This window comes from Polyodon spathula, unplaced genomic scaffold (assembly GCF_017654505.1).
Source record: "Polyodon spathula isolate WHYD16114869_AA unplaced genomic scaffold, ASM1765450v1 scaffolds_346, whole genome shotgun sequence".
NCBI classification, from domain to species: domain Eukaryota; kingdom Metazoa; phylum Chordata; class Actinopteri; order Acipenseriformes; family Polyodontidae; genus Polyodon; species Polyodon spathula.
This window is the reverse complement of record NW_024471838.1, coordinates 14,995-26,131: the sequence shown is the minus strand read 5'-3', so window position 1 is coordinate 26,131 and position 11,137 is coordinate 14,995. Positions and strand designations below refer to the sequence as shown.

The 11,137-nt window shown below is 44.0% G+C and overlaps 1 protein-coding gene across 1 annotated transcript; it reads right to left on the bottom strand.

Annotated features, from left to right (window-relative positions):
* Positions 1-2,888: 2,888 nt before the first annotated feature.
* On the bottom strand, positions 2,889-10,397 carry LOC121308118 (zona pellucida sperm-binding protein 1-like). Its single transcript, XM_041240404.1, has 17 exons — positions 10,275-10,397; positions 9,738-9,957; positions 9,532-9,653; positions 6,670-6,877; positions 6,458-6,579; positions 6,163-6,358; positions 5,969-6,087; positions 5,779-5,878; positions 5,470-5,592; positions 5,093-5,265; positions 4,803-4,900; positions 4,484-4,611; positions 4,168-4,348; positions 3,777-3,921; positions 3,579-3,654; positions 3,200-3,364; positions 2,889-3,043 (listed from the first exon to the last, which is right to left on the bottom strand). Exons 2-17 carry the CDS (start codon positions 9,892-9,894, stop codon positions 2,931-2,933), a joined length of 2,226 nt encoding a protein of 741 aa, XP_041096338.1. The 5' UTR covers positions 9,895-9,957; positions 10,275-10,397; the 3' UTR covers positions 2,889-2,930.
* Between the last annotated feature and the right edge of the window lie 740 nt (positions 10,398-11,137).

Here is an 11,137-nt window from a genome sequence, read left to right as displayed (position 1 = left end):
GGGGTATTCGATTCATAAAGGAAGGTAGGGAAGCAAACCAAAGCCGAGCAGAGACTATAGTAAAGCATGTGCCTGGAGTTGGTCGGTCGGTCGGTCATTTTGAGAAGATAAAGCTGGAGGCAACGCAGCATACTCGGGAGCAACAATATAATAAAAATGCTTGCATCAGGACTTTCCAACCTGGGGAGCAAGTGCTAGTACTCCTCCCCTCGTCGGAACGTAAGTGGTTTATGAAATGTTGCATTAACTCTGGCCCTCCTGTGGGCCTGGAGGCACAATGATCAGGGTCAGTTTCTCCTCACCCACAATGGACCCTACTGGTCAGGTGCTCAAGGGGACTCTTTGTCCACCAGGGGCCAATAACTTGCTGACACCCGTTCTTAAGCTCCAGGAAGTGAAAAGGGAATTGGTTTGGTTGACAGATAGGAGTAAATCACTGACCTTCAGAAGTGCTGCAATGAGGAAACTTACTGTAATTGGACATCACAAAATGCAGAATAAAGAAGTGTCAAATAATTGGGCACTCCAAGTATGCGATATACAACACATTTTGTCGGCTTCTCGGGCTGAATCCATCGTATTCTAGATTACAATTGTGTTATTAGAATTACATGTGGGTTGTGTACTGGTTTGTGAATGGTACACACACAATACGGTAGTACATTAAACAAAATTATAAAACACTTGGATAGATGTAAAGTAGCACACCCTATTGACCAAACACATGGCAGTTGCATCTCAAAAAGGAATCATCATTTCAGCACATAAATGCCTCAGAAGACAAAGAAAGTGTGAATATGCCAATACATTTATTACAAGGTTAAGTGACTTGCTCAGAGTCACACAGTGAGTCGGTCACTGGCAGAGGTGGGATTTGAACCACTGGACCGCACTGTGTCCTTGTCAACATCAGGGGCGTAGCGTACATTGAGGCAGCAGAGGCACATTTGAAAAAATAAAAAGTACAAAAATATATCTAAAGATTTATTTATTTTAAATAAATGTGCCCACCTTATTTAAGTAGTTAACAGTGTGCAGGAATGTAGCATTGATAAATGAACATACAGACAAAGGTAATCCAGGTGCAATGTTATTTATTTTTATAATCCAAAGTCAGAGAATGAGAAGCAGGCAATACAGCGCCGTTTATTGCACCGTTTTAATCCACAGGTTGTTCCCGAAATAGTCCCGATCTTGCACACCCACACATAATGCAAAACACAAGTCTCCACAGTGAGTGCTAAAGTGCTTGTTGTGTGAATACAGTTATTTGTAAAACAAAAGTGCAGTGTAGTCCAGGTTTGTGCTGGCCTCTGACAGCTCCAGATTGTGTTAGCTCCTGAAATAACAGTATATCTAAACGACAAAACAAACACGTTTCCTTCCGGTTCAGCTTAACCATAACAAGACAAAGATCACTTCTCTATGCCCCCTTTTGTACCGTCAATCATGACCCCTTGGTTAACTAGTGCACCCACCTCTCCAATCTTACCCCTTCCAGGTCCAGGATTTAGTATATTGTAGCCCCGCCCCCTTTCTAGATAACTTCCTTCTAACCCCGGGAATCAATTGCCTGGTCATCCAGTCCAGGGCTCTCTGTTCCCTTTAAACAGCACCCTCACACGTCAGGAGAGTGATTTATCACCAAGAATAATTCCGGCTCTGGTCACAGAGAGGCTTAATTTATAGGTTTATATCAGACCTGTCAACTCTCCCTTATTTGCTGGGACTCCTGTTTTTTGGACCCTTCCAAACTACTGTTTAACCCCTTTGTCAGCAAACCCAAATACACACATATGGTTGTGCGGGATTCAATTATTCACTCGAATCCCAGCACATGAACTGAATTTGTGCAACCCTGTGCTCACATACTATTAAACTGACCCTGCACTTTGCACTAATGCTTTTACCAGATGACATTCCAGTCAAGTCTGTTCCTTTTGGGTAGGGGGTCTTAGAAACCAAACAATCATGTACTGACCAACAGGTTTGTCTTGACCCAATTCAAGAATTTAGCACCCCATTTAAAAAGCACAAATCAAATTGCGCTCCTTGTTAAGGTAAGCTTTGTCCCTCTCCAAGCCATTTGGTGTCACATACTGGAGTGTACCACATTAGTGTATGCTACCATCTTGTTTATAGGCTTCTCACTGGAGTAATTTTAGTACTTGTGGAAAAGACTGGTATATGAAGTGGCCAGAAACAGTCATGTCATTGTTTCATATGAATCTCAGAAACAGCCAAGACAGATGACAAAACACCAGTGCCACATGTATTCCACCTGAATATGCCCACGCAAGATCACATTGTATATCAATCCCTCCCCCCCCCCACCCACTTCCAAACAAACAGTGGCATGCAAAGGTGTTATACTTGTGTATAAATAGAATCCTGCAAGAGAGTGTCAGAGGACTTCTGTCTGCCCTCAATCCAAAGCCCTGTCCCACAGCAGGGACAGCCCAGAAGTAGCAGCAGCTACAGTTGCCATTGTCCAGCACCACGATGGCCCTATTAAAGCAAAATCTCTACATATACTGCACAGCAGTTTATTGGCCCTTGGTCACGGCTGCTACGCCATGTTAGATGCAATATACATCAATTGCAGCCTAGGTAATGTAGTATTTGGATAAACACAAGTGAACCCTTAGGGCACTACTGAATTGCACAGCAAATGGCAATGTACCAGCGCCTTTACTGGCACCAGCAGAAGAGGTCTCGAGTGCTCAAAAAACAATGCAGCTGTCACTTCAGGGTATTAAACCTCAGTTTACTGCAAACAGCAAATCCAACATGTTGGATAAATCGGCATCTCTAATCCTACTTAGATGTGACCCCCCTCTATTTGGTGGAGGAATTGAAATTAAGAAAACCCACAAACCACTACAGAATTAACACAAGATAAAGGTTTATTCAAGTTAGAGACTGCTTCTCTAGGACCTGACAATTTGCAAGCCAATCCATTTGAGGAAGAGCATTATAACAGATACCAGGACCAGCAAACCAAGCAGCCACAGGAGACCATGGAAGTGCGTCCAGTGCTTCTCTGCAAGAGGAAGCAAAAGTTAGTGGCAAAGCAACTGTGAGCAAGGGAGGAATACAATGAAGCTTCAGTTCTGGCTTTGGCCCAGGGCCAGAACTGAGCAACACCACATGAAAAAGGCTAGTACTGCTTCAATGCAGAAGATCTCAAATCACTTGCCCGTTTGTTCATGGGGCACAATCTCATCCAAAGTGAAGGTTCCTTCGCTGACAGCAATGAAGCCAGCATGACCAGGAGCAGCTCGCTTGTCTACGTTTGATTTCCCAGGACAGGGCTTTCCTGCACAGCGCCCTCCAGCAGATCTTGATGTGGGAACAGGCATCTCTGTGGAAGGAGAAAGATATCAAGTGCCCAAAATTTAACCAAGGGAGCAGGACTTAAATACTTCAGGGGGGGGGGGGGGGGGGGGGGGTCTAAAAAGCACAAGATTGAAGACTTCATGCTACAGTAAAAATGTAAGGCTTAACCTAAAACAGCCAAACTTCAGAAGGACTCCTTCTCAGAAACCAAGTCCAAATAGTGCTTTTCAGGACCATACCTCTTCCATCAAAGCATCCTTCATTGCAAACACGACGTTCCGGGGAACACACTTCGGTTGAACACATGAAATAGATCTAAAAAGAAAGTAAATGGAGTTAGGAGCAGCTGTAGATCTGCTTTGGTCTAATATACCATTTATGACTAGGCATTTGGAAGCAAGCTTGAGTCTATACAATTGGACCACTATTAAACTCACTTCCTCATCCAAACGCTGCTTGGTCTTGTAGTCCAGGAACTGGAAGATTTCTATTTCAAAGCGTCGAGTGTGCTTGGATACAGGCATGTTATTGTATTTGACATGGAGGCCAGCAGCACTGCTGTAATCCAGGATGTTTGGACAACTGTGGGGGAGAAATTCAGAAGGGAGTCCTACAGCTGCCAACTAGGAGGCTTGAAGTGCATGGTAGCCATATTGTAATGCTAGCAGCTGCAACAGTCTAGCTTGCAAAGATTTAATTTAGATGTTTGCAGCCAGTCACCTAACCAGTTGCTGAACTGGTTAATGGTCACATCTGGCAGTTGCTGCTGGACAAATCCCTGGCATGTTGCTTTTGTCCAGACAAAGGGAGACAAATCAGGATACTCACCCTTCATAGATGATCACCCAGGCAGCTTGAGAGGACCGGGGATAGGCGATGCAGTAGTGGACCAGCAGAACTACACTGGGGTTAGGAGGGTTTACAAGCTGCACTTCCAGATACACCTTGCTTCCAAGCAAGAATCTCAGGGGCAGATGGGACTGTGGGTAGAAGCTGGTGTAGCTGGCATCTGCAAGAGAGGTGCATCATTGGTAACACACCAGCCATTGAAAGAGGAAATTGAGCCAGTCAAATCTAGCAGTCATTACCAGACATGATGCCAAACCAGACCAAATGGGAGAAGTTACGCATCATGTTCAATTACCTGTGGCAATCCTTAACCTAACCCCAAGCCAGCCAAAAGCCAAGGCTGCTGATGGAGGCGATGGGTTCACCACCAAGTAACCCATGCTGGCCAAGTTTCCTTTAGAATAGCGACATTCCACATGGAAACTGTAGTGCAGAGAGGAGACAGTGAAGACAAAGAATCCATTTAGTTACCAGTTGGCACAGATATTCCAGTCAATGACAAAACCATAAAGGCTTTAACTCCGATCATGGGGTCCCCACCCACTACAACCAGCAAAGTATGCTGAAAGAGGGTTAAGCAGCTGCCTGTTCCAAGCGCATGTAGAAGAAATTACCGATAAGGGCCATCTCTGGTAATTTGTCCATACATCTGCTGGATCCCCCGAACCAAACCACGAACTTCAGCAAGATAGATTGTAGTCTCCGCCACAGTCTACAGAAAAAAAAATGATTACAAAGTGAGAACACTGAAGCAGTTGAGGATTGTAATCAACCTGGCCAGCCCAAAACCAGTGGCATGCCAGTAGATTAGCACCCCAACACCCCCCTTAAACATATGGCTGTAAAAAGCATTGCAGCCTAGAAGTCCTAGTACTAACCCAAACCCCAGGAGGAGTGAACTTACAAAGACACGTGTCCCACAGCCAGTCACAGGAAATTTGAAGACCGCAAAGTCTGGAGTGCAGATTACAGGGACACATGAATGGTTTCCTGCAATTACTAGACTGCTCGGATCAATTTCTGGCTTGGTTGAGGTGCGGTATACGGAGAATACAAAATGCCCATCTGCAGTGCACGCTGAAAAGCAGGAAGCAGAGAAACCATTAATACAAAATAATGAAACCATTTACCTGAAGGACCAGTCCCCTGTACAGTAAGGGTGGAAATCAGGTCAATTATCTCCTCCACCCTCAAAGTTTTCCTATACAAGCTGTTCAAAGTTACTCTGGACAGCTCATTAGATGAGCAGTGCTATATCAAAAGTGTAAAACCAAGCCATACCATCCAAAGGATAGTAACAATGGGAAGTTCTTGCATCCACACAACATCCATTGGCCACACACCGTTGTGGATCAACATTAGGTGGACCACAAGCCAACTGCTGACTTCTTGGTATCTTGCACCCTGCAAGAGAGTAAACTTCAATGTTATAGGTTGTACAGGGAAGACCCTGTAGTTTAGGTGTTAATATCTTGTGTAGGGGCACATTGTATTCAATACAAAGCAACATGATGCAGCAACAGCATTGGCAGACAAGCAACACCAGACTTGAGCACTCTGGTATTTTGTGTCCAGTGAACAAACACTCACCCACATGTGGTACTAGACCAGGAACAGGACATTTGGCCTGTATATCTCCTCGCTCCCCAGTAAAAGTTGTGTAGAGGACTCTCAGGATATAGAAGTTGTTCTAGAAGTGAAAAGAGAGTTGGTCATTCTTGACAGGATTTTGATCACCAATAAAAATGGGGAATCACAGCTGCAATTGCCCTCAGCTTACCAGGATCTTGACATGACAGGCCTTGTAAGGAGCAGTCAAGATGTTTTTGCCATTTCCCTTCAAACTGTAGCCACAAGTCTTGGGGGCACCGATAACAGCTACCAAGTTGTTGGATTCATCTACAACAGATGCCACATTTAGAGCATGCTTTCTGTTTCACAGCACCCACATTACTGTGTACCAAGCCAACTCACCCATTAAATGGATATCTTGTAGCAGTCCCCCAGGAAGCTCCACTGTCATGCAAGTATCACTGCAGAGGACAGAAACCCCAAAGGGAGGGAGGGGGGAGCCTGTTGGTAAAGCTGCACTGGTTGGACATTTCATCTGCACCTGTACCCTTCTCCCACTAAGGGTTACATATACTAGGGTCAGGACATAATTCCCATTCTGGAAGAGAATCAAGGGAGGAGAGAGAGAGCACAAGCGAGGGTATTTACATGCATAGGAAGTTTAAAAGCAACAGTACAGAAAGCTACAAATATTTACCAGCATCTTGACATCACAGGCTGTGTAAGGGGCTGTGAAGACATTCTTTCCTCTCCCATGCACCAAGCTGTAGCCACACTTTCTGCTATCATCTTGGACAGTTACCAGAGTGTTGGATTTATCTGCAAGAGGCAACATTGCCACGAGATTGGGTTATCCTCATTGCCAAGCAATTTGGGTGGGAAGTTATCTGGGACAAGGCACAACCTTACCCATCACAGCTACTTGTTCAATTGGTCCTTCAGGCAGCTCTATTGTCATGACTGAGGCTCTGCAGGCAGTGGGTATTGTTGGTTTTCGTGGAGTGGTTGTAGAGGGAGGGGGTTTTGTGGGCACTACAGCACCGGTTGGGCATTGCATCTGAACATAAGCTTGTTGTCCAGAAGTTGTGTAGCGGAGGGTCAGGATGTAGTGCTCATTCTAGAACAAGGAGGAAGTTGGCTTGATCAAAAAGTATAACCAGGAAACAAGCAAATTGCAGGTAGTTCACTCACACAGTGATCATGTCAGCAGGTGTCACAAATGGCATGCTTTGAAGCAACGACTAGAAAATCTACTAGGCACACTTCAGAACTATGAAGCCCAGTGTTTTTGTAACAATGCCTTCCACTGTTGTCCCCACTGAAGTGGGAGAACTTACCTGGACTAGTTTCAAAACTAGTCTGTTTACATTCCAAGCCTGCAGTGTTCTGATGAAGTTTCAGGATGGAGCAGCGCCTTGCTAGTTGCAAACAATACTGCCACAGAGCTGCATTAATATTACTACCACATCCAATTACTTGAAATTTCTATGGATTTCATTTACTCCCATTTCCCAGAAAAGGAGTTGTCAAGAAATGGCAAGTTACCAATCTGCCTGTGCTCCATTCTCCAAAACACATCCTTTTTGTTTTTAAAAAGAGATAAAACCTCGGGCCAAGAGGCCATAAAAGCAGGGTTTGGAATAATTGCATGTCAAAGCTTAGTCTTACCTGCCATCTGTACGCTGTCAAATAATCCCCAAATTGATTGAGACGTACACGTTATTTCCATTTACATATACTTGTAGTATAAAACAGAACACAGAATCATTTGTGGTAGCATCTTGTATTTCACTTGGACTCTCATCTAACCCCAGATGTAACTAAACACATCTGCTCACGAACTGCCCCGATATCAAATCCTAACTGGGTTTTTTATTTGCTCTTATTAGGACTGAAGTCATTGCATCTTGCTCTATTGTACTGTAATTCTTGATGTGTATTTTGTTTACAACTGCAAGTCTCCCTGGGTAAGGAAGTCTGCCAAGAACATAGAATTTTAAATTATTTGCCTTGGATGTCCCTACATAAAACCACTTGCCCCCGTGGGGGCAATATTTATGGTAGTGAAAACACAAGTACTCCAACTGATCATTCAGTATCACTGATCCACCTATTCCTCTGCTGGTGCCATCTGTTGGGAGTGCTTCTGGCATGATCTTTGTGCTCTGCAAACACAGTACATGCCGCGCTCTCTGTTCAGTCAGTGGGGATTTCTCAGCTGTAAACACTTCCTATTTGCAAGCTCCACTCAGCAGGAGATGAGGAATACCAATATACTGCGGCTTAAAGCACACGATCGGCTAAAAAAAAAAAAAAAAAAAAAAGGAAGTTCCTTAAAAGCCAAAAACAGAGTTGTTAAGTCACTTCTCTTCACCCCCTTCCCAATCTCTTCCCCTATAGTGCAGGATCTTAACTGGCACTTCATATAGTGAAACAGGAGCAGAGTTAGGGAAGAGAACAGCTAGTATACATTTTGTGCAAGAAAAGCTAGAACGTTTCTACAAGCCGATTGACAACCTCCCCCTTCTATTGACTGAACCAGTCACGGCACAAACTAATGCAGGGGTTGCTATTTTATCTGTAGTTTCTGAAATACAGGGGTGTTTGACAGTTCAGGCTCGTCTGTCTGACGACAATACATTCATGTTAATGCTCCCGATGACAGTAGAACATTTCTCCAAAGTTGGTAGCTGACATGCAAATGTCTCTGTTTGATAGACAGCTTTGCAGGGAAGGAGAGGTGGTCAGCTAAAATGAACTAGACAAAACAGCAAATGCATTCCTAATGGGAGATTGGAAGGTCTGGGGGTCAGCTTCCTTCCTAGTGGAACCAGCATATGTTTAGGTATCTGGGAGTGTTTAGGTGGGGAGGGGGTTCACGGGAATTGGAAGGGAGAGGTAGGCTGAAGAGCAGGCGTTGGCTGATCCAATTGTTGTTCCCAAGGTTTATTGGGCTGTTCAACAGTGTTCAAAGGTATTTCACAGGGACACGAGTCAGAGCCCCCAGTGTTGGAACAGCAGGTCAGCCCAGTGATACTCCAAGCAGGCTACTGTAGTTTGCAAACAGAATTGACAGCGCCGACAGATTGAGAAGAAAATAACTATGGATTGCATGCAGGAAAAATTCAAGAATGTTAAGGCAGTTCCTCCAATACAAAATGGCATGAATGGTTAGGTGCAGAGCATTCAATTACCCCTGCCTGGAAGAGTCTACCACTGCCAAGGGGGTATGCATTGTATTTGATGAATTTAGCTTTGATTTCTGTATGAAACAGCCATTGCCAGGTATTTTTATATATTATAAATAACCCACAAGTGTACAGGTTCAGACTAAACCAACTTCAAAATGGTGTATCGAGAACATAACTTTCTTCAATGGCAATGCATATGAAGTGTTGCAGTAGATAACCGCCTGCATAAACCAAGTTATTGTAATCCAGTAAAACTGGTTAGCAGGTGTGTACAGTACTATAGATCTTGCAACTACAATGTAGAAAAATGCACTCTGGCACTGCTATTGTGGAAAGACTCAACATTGGGATGCAGTTACCCAAATTAATGCAACGTACAATGAACCGCGCAGCTTTATGCAATTAGAGAGAGTTATGCGTCTAACCATATCATGCAATCACAATGATGCACGTAAAAAAGGGACCTGCCATATGCTATGCAACTAACCAATATACAAAGTGGCATGTACGCACCATTTTAAAAACCTTCTGTACCAGTGTTCTGGTTTTTATATATACCCTCACCCCTCCCCATGATTACCACTATCCGGACATCACAGGCTTCGTAGGGGGTTATGAAAAGGGTCCTTCCACTTCCCTGCAGCAAGGTGTAGTTGCAGTACACTGGAGCCTTGACGACAACTATCCATTTGTTGGAATAATCTACAAAAGAAAAGAGTTGCCATAAAATCCCCCTACTGTGCCATGGACAAAAGCTTACAGGTGTCTAGCAAAAGCCCAACTCACCTAGAAGCTCCACTAGGTCCAAAGGTTCCATGGGCAGCACCACCATCATGCCAGAGGAGTTGCACACCACATCTGGTGTGGGAGGGGTCCTTGTTGATTTTGTGGTTGTAGTTGCAGGTGCTTTTGTTGGTTCTCCTGCACTAGTCGGGCATTTCATCTGCACATACCCTACTTCTCCATCAACTGTTGTATAGCGCAAAGCCAAGTAGTAGTTCTCATTCTAGAATTTGCATAAGAAGGTTTAGGGTAAGAGGAAAGTAAATCTGAAGCAGACTCTGGAACTAGCTAATCCCCAATGAGGGATTTTGGGGCAACACTAACCTTAAATACAACATTAGGAAATCCAAGAGCAGTGCAAGTCAGGGCATGTGAAGCCAGCCCCATCATATGATCACTACTTGGGATCACTACTACTATCCTCCCCTCCCCCCTTATGGTATTAAACCATTCGGTTGCAGAAACCCCTTTACAGTTGTGCATTTACAGACCAAGTTTGAATAGAAGTACAAGAGTAGCCCATTAGCAGAAATGGATTACCAGAATCTTGACATCACACGCCGTGTAGGGGGTTTTGAAGAGGTTCCTTTCTCTGCTCTGAATCAAGGTGTAGTTGCAATTCTCAGGAGCATCAAGGACAGCTACCCACTTGCTGGATTCAGCTACAAGAGAAGTTTACATACAATTCCCTAGTGCCCTTGTCAAATTCATCCACATAGGGGCAAAGAGCCCAACTCACCTAGAAGCTCTACTAGTACCAGAGGTTCCTTGGACAGCTCCACCACCATACTAGAGGCAGTGCAGACCACAGTTGGCTTCCCACCACTGGTGGTCATAGTTGTCTTTGTAGTGCTTCCGGTGGTCCTGGTTGTAGTTGGGGTTTTTGTGGGTTCTCCAGCACTGGTGGGGCATTTCAATACCATATACCCTTTTTTGCCACCAGTTGTCAGATACCATATTTCCAAAACATAGCTTTGATTCTAGAACAAAGAACATATGTAATATACCCAAATTGATTGCCATGGTTTTAAAATGATCATACAAGCTGGAAAACAAATTTACTCTTGTGATTAATAGAAGGCCAAGAGGAAAGCAGAGCAAGATGGGCCAATCATACCATCATTGCCCAACAGTATACTGAGAATCAAAAGAAACTTCCTTATTACAACACATTTTCAAAAAAATGCATAAACCGCCAAAATGATTATATCTATAGAAATACTTGATCATTCATCCTTGACCGTGACATGCTTGCATGACTGACTGACTCCAGCACATGCACTTAAAATCACCCAGTTACCGAAACATTTGATTGGACATGGATAGGGAGTGTTGAATTGCAAGGTTGAATAAAAGGAATAAAGAAATACAAAAAACAATGCCACATCTGTGGAGAGCAGCAC